The sequence below is a fragment of the Haliotis rufescens genome, unplaced genomic scaffold (genome assembly GCF_023055435.1).
Source record: "Haliotis rufescens isolate VD_foot unplaced genomic scaffold, xgHalRufe1.0.p SCAF_3, whole genome shotgun sequence".
NCBI classification, from domain to species: Eukaryota; Metazoa; Mollusca; class Gastropoda; order Lepetellida; family Haliotidae; genus Haliotis; species Haliotis rufescens.
In genome coordinates this window covers 23,030,725-23,054,649 of record NW_025964001.1, presented here as the reverse complement: position 1 = coordinate 23,054,649, position 23,925 = coordinate 23,030,725, and the positions used below count along the sequence as shown (strand labels likewise).

Here is a 23,925-nt window from a genome sequence, read left to right as displayed (position 1 = left end):
ATGGCGGGGTTAATGCTGTTTGCGTGCATCCTTGACTTTCCATCGGGCTCCATTATATCTCTACTATGTTATGATAAATGTCCCGGGCCCATTCAGTACAATGGACTTGTTATAAGTTTCATTTGATGCAATAGCCCTCCATTCAAATACCCTCACATGCGAGAGGCATTTTGTGCGGAATTGCTGATAAAAAGGATAGAGAGTGTGACGACAAAAAAGTAACTGTAACTAAGTGAGTGAGTGAGTTGGGTTTAACGCCGCCTTGAACGGTATTTCAGTTACATCACGGCGTAAAACCAATGAGCGCGTAATGTCAAACCTAAAATTATAACAAGGACGAACCAGCTTTCGAACCCACGATCATACGAGGTGCGTTCAATAAGTTTGCATCTTGAATATAAGACTAAGTCTGGGCTGTAGGGTGGTTGATTTAACTGTACTGCCCACACTTCGCCCCCAGTGACTATTTCCTGTTCCGGCAAATGAAATCTGGCCTACGTGGAAGACGCTTCCAATCTGCGGATTTCTATAAAAGTGGTATTAAAAGCTTGAAGGACAAATGGAATAAGTGTATTGAGGTGAATGAAGATTATATTGAAAAATAAAAGTTTAAAAGATATTCTGCGACTTGGTCTTATATTGAACTTGAAAAACTGATTGAACGCCCCTCGTAGGTTTCTGGCACGCCAAGGGCACGCAACTCTGCACAGGGCATTGGAGTAAATATAAAGCAATATCAATTTTCGTGAACTAATTATACTACTATTCAAATGCAGGTTATCTGCCCAAAAAATACGATACACCGTAAATCTTCGAAAAAAAGCCATTTATCCCATAACACCGTCACCTTGGCAACAGCTGTAATATCCCATATAGAAAACACTGTGATGTTGCGATAATAAGTTTAGTAGCTGGTGGAGGACTTCGGTATACTGCTTGAATTTCTAGCTTCAGTTAGTTTGTTCCTCTTCTCCAGGGCGTGGAAATTGACATGAGGGTTCACATTCGGACTTCCTTCCTCCTCACTTAACTTCCTCGTTCCGTTACCTCGCACATCCGATTGAGAGAGTCAAACTGATACCCAAGTATGTGAATGGACGTAAAGCGACAATGAAGCTCGTCTGTTTAACCCAAATTTGTCATTCCGTTAATACGATGGTGCCATAAAAGCACAATTGCCGCTCCATTGGTAAGACTAAGGTTTAGTCTCTGAAAATATATATTTTGTCATAGGCACTTAAATTAATGTAAGCTTGACATATAAATAACGGCGTATTGTTACGTGTTGATTCCCTAATTGGAACAATATGTTAACCCAAAAAATCTGTACGTATAAGAACTTGGTGTGAAACCAACAAACAACCAACGAGTGGTATGTAACCACAAATGTATTACAAAATTAACTAGGTTTACAAATCAACACAAATTTCTGCAACATCTAAAGACCTGCATCACTTCGGACTTTCCTCCCACATTAAGCAGACATAACTGGAACACCTTAAAGCCAACTCACTCACTCACACTTAATGGATACATTTCGTCCTGTCAATGTCAGATAAGCAATAGATTGGAGTGTATTGGGAATTTCCAACATTAAAATAGTCCCCATTGTTTTTTAAACAAAGTCCTTTGAAAATAATGTATAGTGATACTATTTTTATACGCCCACCCTTTCAAGATAGAACGGTAATCGTTAAACCCCTGACAATTAATGTAGAATCCTAATACGATGTCCGTACAGGTTTATTTGACCTAAATCTGTTCTTGTTGGTCAAATTAGAAAATGACCAAGATCTTTTATAAATTCAGGATGTTAAATGTTTGTCAGTGTATTCCACGTGAATTTACGACTACCACAGGAAGGGTTGATGGGGCATTTGTAGAGACTTTATATACTGACGGCCAAAGGAAACTTTACCATAGTTATAACTAAGTCTAGTTTAAAAACTACAAAAAAAGAGATCGATATATGTAAAATTGATTGAAAAGATCAAAATCTCAACGAAATCAACATTTAAAATGACAGTCATACAACATCCGATATTGGCATGGAAGTTGCCCGAATTGAGGTGGAGCAGCAAAAACAAGGTTTCAACGTAATGGACAAAGGGCACATACCTCTGAAATCGCTTAAGTTCAATGACAAGACACATTAATAGCGTGTATGACCACACCCTGCTTGAAGACACGCAAAAGTCTCCGGCGCACAGAAAAAGCCAGTCTTCTGATGAAGTCACGTGGAATGCGTCGCTAGTCTTCTCGGAGGGCCTGAATCAGTTGTTGTCGGGAGGCTGGAGGATGTGGTCGCTGTCGATCAGAACGACCCATGACATCCCAGAGATGTTATGCGGGGGACTTGTCTGGGGAGCATGTATGCCACGGCTACACGTTGACGTTGTTGGCTGAAAGGAAGTTCTGTACGATTCAGGCTGTATGGAGTCTGGCATGGTCATGCTGATAAAGGACACCACGTGACAGCTGTTGTAGATATGACAATCGGACGAAGAATGTCATCCATGTAACTCCGATATGTCAAATTCAGGGTGAAAAGTGATCTTCACACGAAAGCTGGTCTTGATGTAATGTCAGATGATGTCAGAAAAAAAGGTGAGATGAGACAGGAACGCGTCCGCTCAACTTCTTTAGTCTTACTAGCTTCCAGTACTTTCCACACAGTGCTTGTTCAGTCAAATGTCATTAGAATATCACAGAATATTCACCATGTTTCTATAACGCTTTACATCCATCCATGCTTTTACGGAAGTTTAAAGATTATTCGAGCAACATAATATAATAAATTCCTCACCACTGCTTACATTGAATACTACTGCATTCCTGACAACTAATAATTGTCCAAATATAATGCAATGAATTTCTACTGAATCTCAACAGAAACATTGTAATACAGTTACAATCATTTTTTAACAATAAATTTCACTGCTATATAACACATTTGAAAGTGGTAAAGTTTCCTTTCGAAGTCAGTTTACATGAAATGCATGTGATCAATAATTATTTCAAAAGGTCTTTTTCATGATTACTCGTATATAACTATAACATCAACGTTCCAAACAGAAAGTTCACTGGTTACACCATTCGAAACAAATTTAATCTTTCAATTCGCAGATAGATTTAGAACAACAAAACTCCTTCATTTATGATGGCAGCTACATGTGGAATCAACTTCGATCGGTAGTAAAACGAGGAGGTTCATTAAAAGTATTTAAACAAAAAAATAAGCCAGAAAACAACAACACAAGACTGGGTCATGTTTTCAAGGCAAATCATAGAAAATCATATCTTTTTGTGGTTTAGACTCTTAAAGTGTTTTACATTTTTTCCTCGAGGGTCGTAATTCTATTAGCTATTAGAATGCTATTACTTGAATATCCCAAATATGGCACAGCCACAGATGACCTTTTTCAAACGGTTGCTGGCAAGAGTGATGGTTAAATTTAACAACTTTCTGTAAATTTTAATTAATTACACAAACAGCAAACATGGCATACTTCCTTTTGACCCTCAGTTTATTACATTAATTTTTCAAACTTGCATAACATATGATCTTAACAATCTGCTATTTAGCGACCCAAAGTCAAAAGACAATGTCAACGATTTACTTTGTAAAGCTGTACATAATTATGTTCTGTCTAAACGACTTAACTAGTTCATGTTTTCTTGTACCAATTACGTTTGTTGTAAAAGGTTGATTGCATTTATTGATATACATGTGTATTAATCATTCTGAAGAAGGGATTGGATCGAGTAGGTTCCTGGAGCTTTTTTCCCGATCCTATTCATTGTCAGTAAAATAAGTTTAAATAACGTTTCATTTTTCTTATCCGGTTTGGGCAAAGAAAAATAATAAGAAATATTAGTAATTGTGTTTTTTTGACTCCGGTAACTAAAACAAACATAAAACAAAAATATTTCTACTGTGTATTTAACGTAATGCCACTTTTCTTGGAGATGTGAGGGCCTGTTTCTAGCCTTGCTAGAGCTATGCTTGGGACAGCGACAGAAACCAACTTTTTAGTCCATGGGCTTAAAAACGGAAAATACAACGTTTTTATACACGTGGGCTTAAAGTAAATTGAAACATTGACTGATCTCACATAGACGATATTCTTCAACATGTGTTATATCACGCTTCTATATATTGCACCTTAAGCACTGTTAGAGAGTTCCACGTTTACAACACATTGGACCGTTAATGCAGGTGGTGTTTCTCATACTCTGTCTTGGACATTTTAGACACATGTGACAAACACGCATAACTGCCACACTCGTTTGTTGTTACTTTTTTGACAGCCATCATTTCAATTTTGAACGTGTTCTTGACTCATAATTTCTAGTTAAAAAAGAAAATCATGTCTCTTTTACAGTGTCGCTCTCTCATTCCACTGAATTTTGGATTTGGGGCTTGAATTTGAAGGATGAAATGTTACTCTACCAAAATAGGCAAAATCCGCCCAGTGCTTAAAACGTGCAGCCCCGGTAATATTTTATACTAAGCGGTCATCGGTCTTTGAATGTCTAAGCGACTGAATACAGGCCAGCACCCTTATGTCAGCCTGTCATAGACTTATCACCATAAGAGTTTTTTTCTGATACGTTATCTGTCCAGGTCTATCTTGACTCGTCGTGTACAGAAGGGTATATACTTCCTGGAAACCGGGTTCGCTCTTATGGTATAACCGGTACCATTTTTTCACGACCTTTGACAAATTGACATATATAAGCCAGAGGGGGGTGGGGGTGGGGTGGGTATGTCGGGTTTGGGGCGGGGGCGGACCCCCCTTCCCTTTTGAAAACCAAATGTAATAGTTGTAGAAAGTCCCCCCTCCCACTGAGACACTGAGAGAGGATTTTGATATTTTGTCTTATGAACCCCTCCCTTTTAAAATGCTTGATCCGCCCTTGTAAAATCATCGACCAAAATAAAAAGAGTTGTGTGTCTATATGATTTTAGGCTGTTGTTGTGCCCATTTTAATTTTGCATAATCAATTAAATGTGTCAGAGTTAAAATAGGAGCGACAAGAAACATTTTCATAATCCTTTCCAGACATCATAGAGACATCTCTACTAAAAGCAGAGTCCATTGTACGATTCCGACTACATCGTAACAATCATAGTAAGAGAGTTTGGGTTAACGCTGCTTTGAACAGAATGGCAGTTATGTCGGCTATCCTCACCCGGATTTCCTCAAAGGGAAATTGTCAGAAATAGGAGAAATTACGTCATAATATTTGACTCGCATGTTGTCTCTGAAATGAACATATTTTACACAAATAAAACAGTTGTTAAAACATCTTAATAAAACATAATAAAAAGGAGCCAAGAGACTTCCTCCGCTTTGCTTGTGATTCAGCCGGTTTGGACAGACCCGGAAACTGCAGGAATCTAGGCTTGCCTATTATAGACTTGCATGGGCTGAATGGGGTATATTTGTTTTACGGCCTTTATGACAGACAGTCATAGCACTTGATATAAGCATATTGGGCGACAGGTTGTGAAAAATACTACTTATTTTCTTTCTGATATACGTGAACTGTGTCATTCCTTGTATTAATTAGACACATAAGTGTATGAAGAATGTCTGATTAAAACCAAAGCCAACCCGTTAAGATCCGGTTTAGAATTGATCTGTAACAACCCATGCTTGGGATAAGGTGGCCAGGCTCGCTGACTCGGTTGATGCATGTCATCGTACCCCAATAGAATAGCGTAGATCGATGCTCAGAATGTCAATGGACTGGATTGTCTGGTCCAGACTCGATTATTTACAGACTGCCGTCATATAACTGAAATATTGCTGATTTCGGCGTTAAACATCAAACGACAACAAACAGGCTGGGTTTCGAAAGGGGCCATTTTACATAAAATACATTCTTAGCTAAGAAAGATTCAAGATTAAAAACACTCAACAATAGTTTGCCAAAAATGACTATATTGAGTAATTGCACCATAATCGTCGATGTCCTCTAACTTCTTGTCTTCAGTGGGCGACTCACGAACAAGTAAATCTGTCCTCGAAGGGTACTATCTCTTTCAACACGCAGCCCAATCAACCCGGAAGCAGGATCGTGCTGTTGTGTAAATGCCGGGTGCTGATTGGTTAAGGATATAGAAAGAGCGTGTATTCAGCTGTACCGTGATAAGAGCGCCCGGTCCGCGCTCTAGGCTGTACCACCATTTATCTTGACTGGTTTACTTTGATGACGTCATGTGCTGGGAAACCTTTATCAATTCCTGTTAGTTATTTCCTTGTTTTATTCCAGGTATACCGACTGAGACAATGTTGTGTATTTATAGTAGTCTTCTGGTACTGAGAAGAGTGTCATTGGTTAAAAAAGAGGAAGTGAATACCCACTACTCTCTAACACATGCACACACACACACACACACGCGCACGCAAACACACACACACACACACACACACACACACACACACACACACACACACACACACACACACACACACACACACACACACACACACACACACACAAACAAATACATATACATATATAGATTCATATATAGTATTCATTTGAAAATCCCACAGTACTTGAATTAAGTGACAGGTATTTTTTGTAATACCCACGGTACTTGCAGTAAGTGACAAAATTGGTAACACAAACAACCTGGCCGGTCCTACATATGTCACAACAACGTCGAACACAGTAGCTCCCAAGAAACCAGCGTGTTATTTTTAAACACACACCACTGCGCCAACACATACACACAAATAGGCATTAGGCACGCACGCAGGCACGAACCACTTATCCTACACACGCGCGCGCACGCACGCACACAAACACACACGAACAGAGCACACACACTACACATGCACAGTCACACATGCACACACACGCACACGCTACACACACATTAAACAGACTAAACACACACACATATATTACACGCGCCACACACACACGCCACACACACACGCCACACACACACGCCACACACACGCCACACACGCCACACACGCCACACACACACACACACACACACACACACACACACACACACACACACACACACACACACACACACACACACACACACACAAAACCGACCTGTGAAGAAGATCTGGGGTAGAATAGGTCTTCTGCAACCCATTCTCGCGTAAAAAGCGAGTTTGCCTGTCATAAGAGGCGACTAACGGTATCGGGTGGCCAGGCTCGCTGACTTGGTTGATGTATGTCATCGTATCCCAATTGCGTGGATTGATGCTCATGATGTCAATCTCTGGATTGTCTGGTCCAGACTCGATTATTTACAGACCGCCGTCATATAGCTGGAATACTACTGAGTGCGGCGTTAAACATCAAATAAACAAACAAACACCCTCGGCCCCACCCCAGGCACGACTTACACGATATTTTCTCACAGTTAAGCGTGAGTCATGGTAGTTTGAATGACGCCATGTGTGGAAAACTGGTGTTGGGAGGACGTGCACATTTAAACCTTCCGCTGCACCACTGATGATTCATACATGTATGTTCATACGATCCCTGAACCGAGCATCCTCCCTGTTTCCTAGTCATGTACACACACAAGTACACCATGACAACTCGCGTCTATCTGGTTCACAAATAAACAATATTTGCTCCACGTGTACCCATATTTAAATTTCTTATACGTACTCCTTATTCCACGTGTAATGATATTTACATTCCTCATACGTACTCCTTATTCCACGTGTAATGATATTTACATTCCTCATACGTACTCCTTATTCCACGTGTAATGATATTTACATTCCTCATACGTACTCCTTATTCCACGTGTAATGATATTTACATTCCTCATACGTACTCCTTATTCCTCGTGTAATGATATTTACATTCCTCATACGTACTCCTTATTCCACGTGTAATGATATTTACATTCCTCATACGTACTCCTTATTCCACGTGTAATGATATTTAAATTCCTCATACGTACTCCTTATTCCACGTGTAATGATATTTAAAATCCTCATGCGTACTCCTTATTCCACGTGTAATGATATTTACATTCCTCATACGTACTCCTTATTCCACGTGTGCTGATATTTAAATTCATCATACGTAATTCCTTATTCCACGTGTAATGATATTTAAATTCCCCATACGTACTCCTTATTCCACGTGTAATGATATTTAAATTCCTCATACGTACTCCTTATTCCACGTGTAATGATATTTAAATTCCTCATACGTACTCCTTATTCCACGTGTACTGATATTTAAAATCCTCATGCGTACTCCTTATTCCACGTGTACTGATATTTACATTCCTCATACGTACTCCTTATTCAACGTGGGTTCTGTTTACATTCCTCATACGTACTCCTTATTCCACGTGTGCTGATATTTAAATTCCTCATACGTACTCCTTATTCCACGTGTACTGATATTTACATTCCTTAAAGGTATTCCTTTTATTCCATTTGTACTCAAAAATGCATTCTTTTAAGGTATTCCTTTTATTCCAAGTGTACTTATATTTAAATTACCTATAGGTATTCCTTTTTCTTCAATTTGTACTCATATTTATATTCATCATACGAATTCCTTTTATTCCATATTTCCTCATAAATACATTCCTAAAACGTTTTCCTTGTTCCATGTGTGCCCATATAACATTCCTGATACGCATTCCTTTATTCCATGTGTGCCCATATTTGCATTCCTAATACGTATCCTTAATCCATGAGTTCGCATATAACATTCCTAATACGCATTCCTTTATTCCAGGTGTGCCCATATTTGCATTCCTAATACGTATTCTTTATTCCACGTGTGCCCATATTTGCATTCCTAATACGTATTCTTTATTCCATGTGTGCCCATATAACATTCCTAATACGTATTCCTTTATTCCAGGTGTGCCCATATTTGCATTCCTAATACGCATTTCTTTATTCCATGTGTGCCCATATTTGCATTCCTAATACGTATTCTTTATTCCACGTGTGTCCATATTTGCATTCCTAATACGTATTCTTTATTCCATGTGTGCCCATATAACATTCCTAATACGTATTCCTTTATTCCAGGTGTGCCCATATTTGCATTCAAAATACGTATTCCTTATTCCGTGAGTACCCATATTTGCATTCCTAATACGTATTCCTTATTCCATGAGTTCCCATATAACATTCCTAATACGTATTCCTTATTTCATGTGTGCCCATATTTGCATTCCTAATACGTATTCCTATATTCCATGTGTGCACATATTTACGTTTGTATTCATGCCTAGAGACGTGGTTAAAGACGTTCATCGTGACGTATGTACCCGTGTTTCCATCCTCCCGGTAGACATTCTTGGTTCTCTTTACCCTGATTACGCCGGAATATTGCTAAACGCGGAGTCAAACAATGCTAATACACCACAATTCCGAATTCACGTTGGCATTTAGACAAGAAAGTACAAATATAAACGTCAAACCCATAAAGATGCCCAGCTAACAGAGCAGAACAGTTTATTCTCTTAAAATGGCCGGTGGTACAAAAGAGTCACTAGAAATATATTACCACCAAAATAAAACTTTTTTTTGTTTGTTTGTTGTTTAACGCCGCACTCAGCAATATGCCAACTCTATGACGGCCAACATAAAAATGAAAACAGATCAAAAAGACATCATGGCAATAACTTGTCCCCATATCGTTCTTCAGCTGACGATCTTGAATACTGCTGGTATATATTTAAAAATATTATTGTTTAATCCTTTAATAAAAACGCATGAAATTCATCAATGCTGTCTCGTTCCCTATTCTCATTGCCCTCCCCCTTAAGCTGAAACATTAAATGAAAGGCTTGAAATACATTTCCTCCATATTAATTGCACTGCTTTAGGATGTATAATAAATTTTATGAATATAATATAATAATTAAGACGTCAATGGACATACGATGAATTCCCTGGATGCAGCTTTAACGATCTGTATAAAATCGTGGATAAAACGCCTGGGAAAAAAAATGCTGCATCAGCACATTTTATTTTTTAAAAACTACATTAAAATGAGTCTAAAGTTGATATTTGACGAAGGGTTAAGTATTTATGCGAAGATATTGACAACATGTTTTCCTGAAATGTGTAAACGTTAGGCGTCACAAGCATAACTAAATCAGATGACCTGTGTCAAATGTGTGCATACAGCGAAACACAGCCTAAGCCAACTCAGAGGCAATCGTCAACACGCTGTCTGCTGTGCAGCACGCGACACTTGTCGTGACGTCATCATCTGACCCAGGTCATATGCATAAACATTGACGCCGCCACATGACCTCCACTTATCACTGTTCTCGGGGAGGAGCCAAGTTGTTGTTGGGTTTTTTTTTACTTCGCGGTGATGTCAAAATGTACTATAAATTTCCTTATCAAATGGTTCAACAGAATATTCTAGTCGTCATTCGTGCGATTTATTTCCGAAATAATCTATTGCTGGTAAAATGATTAAAGTAGAGGGCTGTGGAAATGAAGACGGCTACAGGTATTGTATCACCAATTAAAATGCTTGATACCACCCCTAATGTCAACGTGACATGCTGTGGCAACGAATGTTAATCCCGTCCAACACAATAAAACGCCAAACTGTTTACTGCATGTAATGTGGAACATATTTTCGTGAACAATTTACTTGTGAATATTTCAGAATATTATATTCGCCTCCACACACCTCATCTCTGCTTTCCCTTGTAAGTACATATATGATCTATACACAACTGAATGTCGCAGTCTATCACACAGAGCTGCAGGCTTGTTTGTGCACCATTGTACAGAAGAACTCAGATACGAGGTGATGGTGTGGAGGCGGGGGTTGAGGTGATGATGTCTAGACTGGGGTTGAGATATGAAAATCGGGGTTGAGGTGATTATATGTAGACTGGGGTTGAGATATGAAAACTGGGGTTGAGGTTGAGATGTGAAAAGTGGGGTTGAGGTGATTATATGTAGACTGGGGTTGAGATATGAAAACTGGGGTTGAGGTTGAGATGTGAAAAGTGGGGTTGAGGTGATTATATGTAGACTGGGGTTGAGATATGAAAACTGGGGTTGAGGTTGAGATGTGAAAAGTGGGGTTGGGGTTGAGGTGATTATATGTAGACCGGGGTTGAGATATGAAAACTGGGGTTGAGGTGATGATCTGTAGACCGGGGTTGAGATATGAAAAGTGGGGTTGAGGTGATGACGTGGAGGCGGAGGGTGAAATATGAAAAGTGGGGTTGAGGTGATTATATATAGACTGGGGCTGAGATATGAAAAGTGGGGTTGAGGTGATGATGTGTAGACCGGGGTTGAGATATGAAAAGTGGGGTTGAGGTGATGACGTGGCGACTGGGGTTCATATGAAAATTGTTGTTGAGGTGATGATGTGGAGGCGGAGGGTGAAATATGAAAAGTGGGGTTGAGGTGATTATATATAGACTGGGGCTGAGATATGAAAAGTGGGGTTGAGGTTGAGATGTGAAAAGTGGGGTTGAGGTGATTATATGTAGACTGGGGTTGAAATATGAAAACTGGGGTTGAGGTTGAGATGTGAAAAGTGGGGTTGGGGTTGAGGTGATTATATGTAGACTGGGGTTGAGACATGAAAACTGGGGTTGAGGTGATGATGTGTAGACCGGGGTTGAGATATGAAAAGTGGGGTTGAGGTGATGACTAGGCGACTGGGGTTCATATGAAAATTGTGGTTGATGTGATGATGTCGTGGCGGAGGGTGAAATATGAAAAGTGGGGTTGAGGTGATTATATGTAAACTTGGGTTGAGACATGAAAATTGGGTTTGAGGTGATGATATGTAGACTGGGGTTGAGATGTGAAAAGTGGGGTTGAGGTGAGGATGTAGAGGCTGGGCTTGAGATGTGAAAAGTGGGGTTCAGGTGATGATGTGTAAACTGGGATTGACATATGAAAAGTGGGGTTGAAGTGATTAATGCAGACTGGGGTTATGAAATGAAAAGTGGGGTTGAGGTGATTATCATGATTGGGGTTAGTGATGAAGATATTTAGACTGGGGTTGGTGGTGATGTGTAGACTGGGGTTGGTGGTGATGTGTAGACTGGGGTTGGTGGTGATGTGTTGACCCGGGTTTGGGGTGATGTGTAGACAGGGATTGGTGATGAAGATGTGAAGACTGGGGTTGGTGATGTTGTGTCAACATGGGCAGGTGATTAAGTGGAGACTGGAGTTGGTGATGATGTGAAGTCTGAGGTTGGTGATGATGTGTAGACTTGGGTTGGTGATGATGATGTGTAGACTGGGGTTGGTGGTGATGTTTAGACCGGGATTGGTGATGAAGATGTGTAGACTGGGGTTGGTGATGCTGATATGTAGACTGGGGTTGGTGATGATGTGTAGACTGGGGTTGATAGTGATGATGTGTAGACTTGAGTTAGTGATGCTGATATGTAGACTGGGGTTGGTGGTGATGATGTGTAGACTGGGATTGTTGGTGACGATGTGTAGACTGGGGTTGGTGATGATGTGTAGACTGGGTTGGTGATGATAATGTGTAGACTGGGGTTGGTGATTGTAATGTACAAGCCTTTTGTATATTTCGGTCAGTAGACAGTGAGATGAATCATATTGTACATGTTGTATGTGATACAGCATACTACCGTAAAGATATACGTTATTGCTACATGAATTAACGTATATCTTTACGGTAGTATGCTGTATCACATACAACATATACAATATGATTCATCTCACTGTCTACTGACCGAAATATACAAAAGGCTTGTACATTACAGTGATGATGATGTGTAGACTGGGGTTGGTGGTGATGTTTAAACTGGGGTTGGTGGTTGTGATGTGTAGACTGGGGTTGGTGGTGATGATGTGTAGACTGGGGTTGGTGGTGATGATGTGTAGATTGGGGTTGGTGGTTGTGATGTGTAGACTGGGGTTGGTGGTGATGATGTTTAAACTGGGGTTGGTGGTTGTGATGTGTAGACTGGGGTTGGTGGTTGTGATGTGTAGACTGGGGTTGGTGGTGTTGATGTGTAGACTGGGGTTGGTGGTGATGATGTGTAGACTTGGGTTGGTGGTGATGTTTGAACTGGGGTTGGTGTTGATGATGTGTAGACTGTGGTTGGTGGTGGTGATGTGTAGACTGGGGTTGGTGGTGATGATGTGTAGACTGGGGTTGGTGGTGATGATGTGCAGACTGGGGTTGGTGGTTGTGATGTGTAGACTGGGGTTGGTGGTTGTGATGTGTAGACTGGTGTTGGTGGTGATGATGTGTAGACTGGGATTGTTGTTGATGTTTAAACTGGGGTTGGTGGTGATGTGTAGACTGGGGTTGGTGATGATGTGTAGACTGAGGTTGGTGGTTGTGATGTGAAGACTGGGGTTGGAGGTGATGTGTAGACAGGGGTTGGTGGTGGTGATGTGTAGACTGTGGTTGCTGGTGAGGTGTAGACTGGGGTTGGTGGTGATGTGTAGACTGGGGTTGGTGGTGGTGATGTGTAGACTGGGGTTGGTGATGATGATGTGTAGACTGGGGTTGGTGGTTGTGATGTGTAGACTGGGGTTTGTGGTGGTGATGTGTAGACTGGGGTTGGTGGTTATGATGTGTAGACTGGGGTTGGTGGTGGTGATGTGTAGACTGGGGTTGGTGATGATGATGTGTAGACTGGGGTTGGTGGTGGTGATGTGTAGACTGGGGTTGGTGGTTATGATGTGTAGACTGGGGTTGGTGGTGGTGATGTGTAGACTGGGGTTGGTGGTGATGATGTGTAGACTGGGGTTGGTGGTGGTGATGTGTAGACTGGGGTTGGTGATGATGATGTGTAGACTGAGGTTGGTGGTTGTGATGTGAAGACTGGGGTTTGTGGTGGTGATGTGCAGACTGGGGTTGGAGGTGATGTGTAGACAGGGGTTGGTGGTGGTGATGTGTAGACTGTGGTTGCTGGTGAGGTGTAGACTGGGGTTGGTGGTGATGTGTAGACTGGGGTTGGTGATGATGTGTAGATTGGGGTTGGTGGTTGTGATGTGTAGACTGGGGTTGGTGGTTGTGATGTGTAGACTGGGGTTGGTGGTGGTGATGTGTAGACTGGGGTTGGTGGTGGTGAGGTGTAGACTGGGGTTGGTGGTTGTGATGTGTAGACTGGGGTTGGTGGTGGTGATGTGTAGACTGGGGTTGGTGATGATGATGTGTAGACTGGGGTTGGTGGTTGTGATGTGTAGACTGGGGTTTGTGGTGGTGATGTGTAGACTGGGGTTGGTGGTGGTGATGTGTAGACTGGGGTTGGTGGTGATGATGTGTAGACTGGGGTTGGTGGTGATGATGTGTAGACTGGGGTTGGTGGTGATGATGTGTAGACTGGGGTCGGTGGTGATGATGTGTAGACTGGGGTTGGTGGTGAGGTGTAGACTGGGGTTGGTGGTGGTGATGTGTAGACTGGGGTTGGTGGTGGTGATGTGTAGACTGGGGTTGGTGGTGATGATGTTTAAACTGGGGTTGGTGGTGATGATGTGTAGACTGGGGTTGGTGGTGGTGAGGTGTAGGCTGGGGTTGGTGGTGATGTTTAAACTGGGGTTGGTGTTGATGATGCGTAGACTGGGGTTGGTGGTGGTGATGTGTAGACTGGGGTTGGTGGTTGTGATGTGTAGACTGGGGTTGGTGGTGATGATGTGTAGACTGGGGTTGGTGGTGATGATGTGTAGACTGGGGTTGGTGGTGATGATGTGTAGACTGGGGTTGGTGGTGATGATGTGTAGACTGGGGTTGGTGGTGATGATGTGTAGACTGGGGTTGGTGGTGAGGTGTAGACTGGGGTTGGTGGTGGTGATGTGTAGACTGGGGTTGGTGGTGGTGATGTGTAGACTGGGGTTGGTGGTGATGATGTTTAAACTGGGGTTGGTGGTGATGATGTGTAGACTGGGGTTGGTGGTGGTGATGTGTAGGCTGGGGTTGGTGGTGATGTTTAAACTGGGGTTGGTGTTGATGATGCGTAGACTGGGGTTGGTGGTGGTGATGTGTAGACTGGGGTTGGTGGTTGTGATGTGTAGACTGGGGTTGGTGGTGATGATGTGTAGACTGGGGTTGGTGGTGATGATATGTAGACTGGGGTTGGTGGTGATGATGTGTAGACTGGGGTTGGTGGTGATGATGTGTAGACTGGGGTTGGTTGTGATGATGTGTAGACTGGGGTTGGTGGTGATGATGTGTAGACTGGGGTTGGTGGTGGTGATGTGTAGACTGGGGTTGGTGTTGATGATGTGTAGACTGAGGTTGGTGGTGGTGATGTGTAGACTGGGGTTGGTGGTTGTGATGTGTAGACTGGGGTTGGTGTTGATGATGTGTAGACTGAGGTTGGTGGTTGTGATGTGTAGACTGGGGTTGGTGGTGATGATGTGTAGACTGAGGTTGGTGGTGATGTTTAAACTGGGGTTGGTGTTGATGATGTGTAGACTGAGGTTGGTGGTGGTGATGTGTAGACTGGGGTTGGTGGTTGTGATGTGTAGACTGGGGTTGGTGGTGATGTTTAAACTGGGGTTGGTGTTGATGATGTGTAGACTGGGGTTGGTGGGGATGTTTAAACTGGGGTTGGTGTTGATGAGGTGCAGACTGGGATTGGTGGTTATGATGTGTAGACTGGGGTTGGTGGTGATGATGTGTAGACTGGGGTTGGTGGTTGTGATGTGTAGACTGGGGTTGGTGGTTGTGATGAGTAGAATGGGGTTGGTGGTGTTGATGTGTAGACTGGGGTTGGTGATGATGTGTAGACTAGGGTTGGTGGTTGTGATGTGTAGACTGGGATTGGTGGTTATGAGTAGACTGGGATTGTTGTTGATGTTTAAACTGGCATTGTTGTTGATGATGTGTAGACTCGGGTTGGTGATGATGTGTAGACTGGGGTTGGTGGTGATGATTTGTAGACTAGGGTTGGTGGTTGTGATGTGTAGACTGGGGTTGGTGGTGATGATGTGTAGACTGGGGTTGGTGGTGATGATGTGTAGACTGGGGTTGGTGGTGATGATGTGTAGACTGGGGTTGGTTGTGATGATGTGTAGACTGGGGTTGGTGGTGATGATGTGTAGACTGGGGTTGGTTGTGATGATGTATAGACTGGGGTTGGTGGTGATGATGTGTAGACTGGGGTTGGTGGTGGTGATGTGTAGACTGGGATTGGTGTTGATGATGTGTAGACTGAGCTTGGTGGTGGTGATGTGTAGACTGGGGTTGGTGGTTGTGATGTGTAGACTGGGGTTGGTGTTGATGATGTTTAGACTGAGGTTGGTGGTTGTGATGTGTAGACTGGGGTTGGTGGTGATGATGTGTAGACTGAGGTTGGTGGTGATGTTTAAACTGGGGTTGGTGTTGATGATGTGTAGACTGAGGTTGGTGGTGGTGATGCGTAGACTGGGGTTGGTGGTTGTGATGTGTAGACTGGGGTTGGTGGTGATGTTTAAACTGGGGTTGGTGTTGATGATGTGTAGACTGGGGTTGGTGGGGATGTTTAAACTGGGGTTGGTGTTGATGAGGTGCAGACTGGGGTTGGTGGTGATGATGTGTAGACTGGTTTTGGTGGTGATGTGTAGACTGGGATTGTTGATGATGTTTAAACTGGCATTGTTGTTGATGATGTGTAGACTCGGGTTGGTGATGATGTGTAGACTGGGGTTGGTGGTGATGATGTGTAGACTGGGGTTGGTGGTTGTGATGTGTAGACTGGGGTTGGTGGTGATGATGTGTAGACCGGGGTTGGTGGTGATGATGTGTAGACTGTGGTTGCTGGTGAGGTGTAGACTGGGGTTGGTGGTGATGTGTAGACTGGGGTTGGTGGTTGTGATGTGTAGACTGGGGTTGGTGGTTGTGATGTGTAGACTGGGGTTGGTGGTGATGATGTGTAGACTGGGGTTGGTGGTTATGATGTGTAGACTGGGGTTGGTGGTGGTGATGTGTAGACTGGGGTTGGTGGTGGTGATGTGTAGACTGGGGTTGGTGGTGGTGATGTGTAGACTGGGGTTGGTGGTGATGATGTGTAGACTGGGGTTAGTGGTGGTGATGTGTAGACTGGGGTTAGTGGTGGTGATGTGTAGACTGGGGTTAGTGGTGGTGATGTGTAGACTGGGGTTGGTGGTGGTGATGTGAAGATTGGGGTTGGTGGTGAGGTGTAGACTGGGGTTGGTGATGATGTGTAGACTGGGGTTGGTGGTGGTGATGTGTAGACTGGGGTTGGTGGTTGTGATGTGTAGATTGGGGTTAGTGGTGATGATGTGTAGACTGGGGTTGGTGGTGGTGATGTGTAGACTGGGGTTGGTGGTGGTGATGTGTAGACTGGGGTTGGTGGTTGTGATGTGTAGACTGGGGTTAGTGGTGGTGATGTGTAGACTGGGGTTGGTGGTGGTGATGTGTAGACTGGGGTTGGTGGTTGTGATGTGTAGACTGGGGTTAGTGGTGGTGACGTGCAGATTGGGGTTGGTGGTGATGATGTGTAGACTGGGGTTGGTGGTGGTGGTGATTTGTAGACTGGGGTTGGTGGTGATGTGTAGATTGGGGTTAGTGGTGGTGATGATGTGTAGACTGGGGTTAGTGGTGGTGATGTGCAGACTGGGGTTGGAGGTGATGTGTAGACAGGGGTTGGTGGTGATGATGTGTAGACTGTGGTTGCTGGTGAGGTGTAGACTGGGGTTGGTGGTGATGTGTAGACTGGGGTTGGTGATGATGTGTAGATTGGGGTTGGTGGTTGTGATGTGTAGACTGGGGTTGGTGGTGATGATGTGTAGACTGGGGTTGGTGGTGGTGATGTGTAGACTGGGGTTGGTGGTTGTGATGTGTAGACTGGGGTTGGTTGTGATGTTTGAACTGGGGTTGGTGTTGATGATGTGTAGACTGGGGTTGGTGGTGGTGATGTGTAGACTGGGGTTGGTGGTGGTGGTGATGTGTAGACTGGGGTTGGTGGTGATGTTTAAACTTGGGTTGGTGTTGATGATGTGTAGACTGAGGTTGGTGTTGGTGATGTGTAGACTGGGGTTGGTGGTTGTGATGTGTAGACTGGGGTTGGTGGTGATGATGTGTAGACTGGGGTTGGTGGGGATGTTTAAACTGGGGTTGGTGTTGATGAGGTGCAGACTGGGATTGGTGGTTATGATGTGTAGACTGGGGTTGGTGGTGATGATGTGTAGACTGGGGTTGGTGGTTGTGATGTGTAGACTGTGGTTGCTGGTGATGTGTAGACTGGGGTTGGTGGTGTTGGTGATGTGTAGACTGGTGTTGGTGGTGGTGATGTGTAGACAGGTTGCTGGTGATGATGTGTAGACTGGGTTTGGAGTTGATGTGTAGACAGGTGTTGGTGGTGATGATGTGTAGACTGGGGTTGGTGGTTGTGATGTGTAGACTGGGAATGATGGTGATGATGTGTAGACTGGGGTTGCTGATGATGATGTGTAGACTGGGTTTGGAGTTGATGTGTAGACTGGGGTTGGTGGTGATGATGTGTAGACTGGGGTTGGTGGTGATGATGTGTAGACTGGGGTTGATGGTGATGATGTGTAGACTGGGGTTGATGGTGATGATGTGTAGCCTGGGGTTGATGGTGATGATGTGTAGACTGGGGTTGGTGGTTGTGATGTGTAGACTGGTGTTGGTGGTGATGATGTGTAGACTGGGGTTGCTGGTGATGATGTGTAGACTGGGTTTGGAGTTGATGTGTAGACTGGGGTTGGTGGTGATGATGTGTAGACTGGGGTTGGTGGTGATGATGTGTAGACTGGGGTTGATGGTGATGATGTGTAGACTGGGGTTGATGGTGATGATGTGTAGACTGGGGTTGATGGTGATGATGTGTAGCCTGGGGTTGGTGGTTGTGATGTGTAGACTGGGGTTGATGGTGATGATGTGTTGACTGGGGTTGGTGGTGACGATGTGTAGACTTGAGCTGGTGATGATGATGTGTAGACTTTGGTTGGTGGTGATGTGTAGACTGGTGTTGGTGATGCTGATATGTAGACTGGGGTTGGTGGTGATTATGTGTAGACTGGGTTTGGTGATGATGTGTAGACTGGGGTTGGTGATGATGTGTAGATTGGGGTTGGTGGTTGTGATGTGTAGACTGGGGTTGGTGATGATGATGTATAGACTGGGGTTGATGGTGATGATGTGTAGACTTGAGCTGGTGATGATGATGTGTAGACTTTGGTTGGTGGTGATGTGTAGACTGGGTTTGGTGGTGATGTGTAGACTGGTGTTGGTGATGCTGATATGTAGACTGGGGTTGGTGGTGATTATGTGTAGACTGGGTTTGGTGATGATGTGTAGACTGGGGTTGGTGGTGATGATGTGTAGACTGGGGTTGGTGGTGATGATGTGTAGACTTGGGTTGGTGGTGATGTGTAGACTGGGGTTGGTGATGACGATGTGTAGACTGGGGTTGGTGGTGATGTGCAGATTGGGGTTGGTGATGATGTCTAGACTCGGGTTGATTGTTTTACATGAAACTACATGCTTGTGTATAGCGTGGAATATCGTATAGTTATATCATAGATATGTTGCGTGATACACAACCAGAGCTGTTATATGATCTGCTGTACATGCGCCTACACACTCAAGAGTCAGGCGTTCACAACACTGAGGTTCTTTGAAGGGCGGAAACCAGACACATATTTCATGTATTGAGGTGAAACTCAAGTGGTTGATCTCGGGGCATGCAGACTCGTGTTCTTGGTTGAGGTTACATCTGAAGTTTTGACGGGATGGGAGTTATTAACTCCATACATGTACATAGTGTGATGAGATCAAATGTATGAACAACAGAAATATGGATGTTTGTGACCGGAAATAATGCTGTTTAATGAGGGTAATTAAGAACTGACCCGTGTGCACACTTTGTAAATCCGCGTGTTTGTAGACGGGGGTTGTGGGGATGTATAGACATGTCTTTGATACCTACATGTAACATCGTGTGACATTGTCTGATGTCTATGTAGCATTGTGTAACATTGCATCGACATGTATATAGGTTGTGAGACATTGTCTGATGTCCATGTAACGTTGTGTGACATTGTCTGATATGTACGTAACGTTGTGTGACATTGTCTGATGTGTATGTAACGTTGTGTGACATTGTCTGATGTGTATGTAACGTTGTGTGAAATTGTCTGATGTGCATGTAACGTTGTGACATTGTCTGATGTGTATGTAACGTTGTGTGAAATTGTCTGATGTGTATGTAACGTTGTGATATTGTCTGTGTATGTACCGTTGTGAGCCTTTGTCTGATGTGTATGTAACGTTGTGTGACATTGTCTGATGTGTATGTAACGTTGTGACATTGTCTGATGTATATGTAACGTTGTGTGACATTGTCTGGTGTGCATGTAGCGTTGTGTGGCATTGTCTGATGTGTATGTAACGTTGTGTGACATTGTCTGATGTGTATGTAACGTTGTGATATTGTCTGATGTGTATGTAACGTTGTGTGACATTGTCTGGTGTGCATGTAGCGTTGTGTGACATTGTCTAATATGTATGTAACGTCGTGCGCCATTGTCAGATGTGTACGTAACGTTGTGTGACACTGTCTGATATGTATGTAACGTTGTGTGACATTGTCTGATGTGTATGTAACGTTGTGTGACATTGTCTGGTGTGCATGTAGCGTTGTGTGGCATTGTCTGATATGTATGTAACGTCGTGCGCCATTGTCAGATGTGTACGTAACGTTGTGTGACATAGTCTTATGTGTATGTAGCGTTGTGTGACACTGTCTGATATGTATGTAACGTTGTGTGACATTGTCTGGTGTGTATGTAACGTTGTGATATTGTCTGATGTGTATGTAACGTCGTGACATTGTCTGATATGTATGTAACGTTGTGACATTGTCTGATGTGTATGTAACGTTGTGATATTGTCTGTGTATGTACCGTTGTGCGCCATTGTCTGATGTGCATGTACCGTTGTGCGCCTTTGTCTGATGTGTATGTAACGTTGTGTGACAATGTCTGATGTGTATGTAACGTTGTGACATTGTCTGATGTATATGTAACGTTGTGTGACATTGTCTGGTGTGTATGTAACGTTGTGTGACATTGTCTGATGTGTATGTAACGTTGTGACATTGTCTGATGTATATGTAACGTTGTGTGACATTGTCTGGTGTGTATGTAACGTTGTGTTACATTGTCTGGTGTATATGTAACGTTGTGTGACATTGTCTGATGTATATGTAACGTCGTGACATTGTCTGATATGTATGTAACGTTGTGTGACATTGTCTGGTGTGTATGTAACGTTGTGTGACATTGTCTGGTGTGTATGTAACGTTGTGTGACATTGTCTGGTGTGTATGTAGCGTTGTGTGACACTGTCTGATATGTATGTAACGTTGTGTGACATTGTCTGGTGTGTATGTAACGTTGTGTGACATTGTCTGGTGTGTATGTAACGTTGTGATATTGTCTGTGTATGTACCGTTGTGCGCCATTGTCTGATGTGTATGTAACATTGTGATATTGTCTGATGTGTATGTAACGTTGTGATATTGTCTGTGTATGTACCGTTGTGCGCCTTTGTCTGATGTGTATGTAACGTTGTGTGACATTGTCTGGTGTGTATGTAACATTGTGATATTGTCTGATGTGTATGTAACGTCGTGACATTGTCTGATATGTATGTAACGTTGTGACATTGTCTGATGTGTATGTAACGTTGTGATATTGTCTGTGTATGTACCGTTGTGCGCCATTGTCTGATGTGCATGTACCGTTGTGCGCCTTTGTCTGATGTGTATGTAACGTTGTGTGACATTGTCTGATGTGTATGTAACGTTGTGACATTGTCTGATGTATATGTAACGTTGTGTGACATTGTCTGGTGTGTATGTAACGTTGTGTGACATTGTCTGATGTGTATGTAACGTTGTGTGACATTGTCTGATATGTATGTAACGTTGTGACATTGTCTGATGTGTATGTAACGTTGTGATATTGTCTGTGTATGTACCGTTGTGCGCCATTGTCTGATGTGTATGTAACGTTGTGTGACATTGTCTGATGTGTATGTAACGCTGTGACACATTGTCTAATGTGTATGTAACATTGTGTGACATTGTCTGACGTGTATAAGTAACATTGTGCGACATTGTCTGCTATGTATGTAACGCTGTATGACATAGTCACTTACGTGTAGTATGTACCGTTATTTGAGATGTGAACAGTCGCCAAGTGACTGACCACGGTCCGCCGACAGCCGCCCACTGTATCTGTAATAATAGCATGGTGACATTTGGAGGAGTTCCACCCACAACGGCTGCAGTGTCAAAGATAATGACGCATATAGCTTTAGGGAAAGAAGCCCGAGCTCATGTCATATTCATAGCATCTTATAAAACTAAAGATGAAGATATGTCGAACCTACATTATTTTATGATTTAATGGCACCAATTAATGAAACAATGTTTTTCATGAACGCTCGTGAAACTCCATTTATAGATTATCTTTACGTTGACTTACATGTCATCATCTAAAACACGCTTATTCATAGGAACAACGATATGATTACAGATGGGTCCAGAATTGAAAGCGTGCTGTTTTAGTCGACCTGTCTCAACGCTGGGACTGACCTCATTTCTAAACTTCAGCGAATGCTATATTCAAAGTTATATAAACCTACCTCATTCTTTGCCAAGCTTTAAACATTTTATAATTACATGACTTATAAATGCCAAAACGTACCACTTGCAGCAAAATGCAGTAGCGATTATTGTGCTCTTTAAACACATAAGCGGTCGAGCTGTACATAACGGTATCAAGCGCGTACGGCGTATGAATCATCACTGCAACCGTGTCTTCCTTTATTGGTACGACTGTGCTGTTGTGACCGGCGCTAACTGCGAGGAGCGACGCAGTCGGAGCTCGGCCTAAATCGATTTGCTAGTCAACAAGCAGCCTCCAGTCGGCAATCGCTGCCTCGTATGAGCTCACTTGTGACACTATCTAACGCTGAGGTTTTGAAAATAACTTTGCAGCCAAACAGTGATCATTTCTGTGCAAAGAAATGCAGAGTTATTATTTGCTACAGAAAAACAAGTAATGAACGTTAAGTAGTTCAAACAATATATTTTACATATTTTAGGAAACAATTATCTTTCTTTACGAAAAGTGTTGGGTTTTTTTAAGTATGAATATCGTAATGACAAAGGGCCTGGCAGACAAGATGCATTTATTATGTCTGGGATACAGTTTGTTGCTGAAAATGCATGGTGTAATTTTAACAACACAGTTTAACATTTAGATATGCTCTCTCTCTTTCTCTCTCTCGTAAATGTCATGTACTTAGAACAATATGTTTTAATTTCAAACGACAACGTATATCACACGTACATCTGCAGTTTACAGGTTATTCATTTGAAATCCAACAGTACTTGCAATAAGTGACAGGTTTTCTTTTGAATACCCACAGTACTTGTATCAAGTGAAAAAGTGGGAACGCAAATAACAACCTGGCCGGTCCTACATACGTCACAACAACGTAGAACGCAGTAACTCCCAAGACATCAGCGTGCTGGTTTTACTGTGGTGCTGCACAGACTACGAAAGATTGATGGAAGAATATCCCATAGTCTACAACAGTCTTATGTCTCCGTCATTCCTACTCTCGATACCCTCTACCTTGCAAGCTGTCCTCCATACATACCTTGTGTTGATTAGTATATATGTTGTATAAAGCCCTATTTTCTTCAACAATTGGCCCTACATATAAGTATAGATTTTCAATACTAACAGATCACCTCGCATCCACACATATCCTACCAACATTTAAAATCAGAACATGAAATCGTTGAAAAACCTGTGATTCATTTTTACCTATCTCTTATCTCGTAACTTACAAAAGTCGTGATAAATAACTGCTTTGATCATATCAACTCTTGCCGAGATGCTTATGCAAAACATGATCTTGTTATTTTGT

At 42.8% G+C, this 23,925-nt stretch overlaps 1 protein-coding gene across 1 annotated transcript; it reads right to left on the bottom strand.

Annotated features, from left to right (window-relative positions):
• Window positions 1-904: 904 nt before the first annotated feature.
• Window positions 905-22,634, bottom strand: LOC125384356. Its single transcript, XM_048403376.1, has 3 exons — window positions 22,630-22,634; window positions 18,783-19,276; window positions 905-1,047 (listed from the first exon to the last, which is right to left on the bottom strand). The coding sequence occupies exons 1-3, from the start codon at window positions 22,632-22,634 to the stop codon at window positions 905-907; spliced, it is 642 nt and encodes a 213-aa protein (XP_048259333.1).
• Between the last annotated feature and the right edge of the window lie 1,291 nt (window positions 22,635-23,925).

Coding starts and splice junctions, on each gene's coding strand:
- LOC125384356 (XM_048403376.1), bottom strand. Junction 1,048..18,782: donor CATCATCACCATCAACCCCA/GTCTACACATCA, acceptor CGGATGTGCGAG/GTAACGGAACGAGGAAGTTA.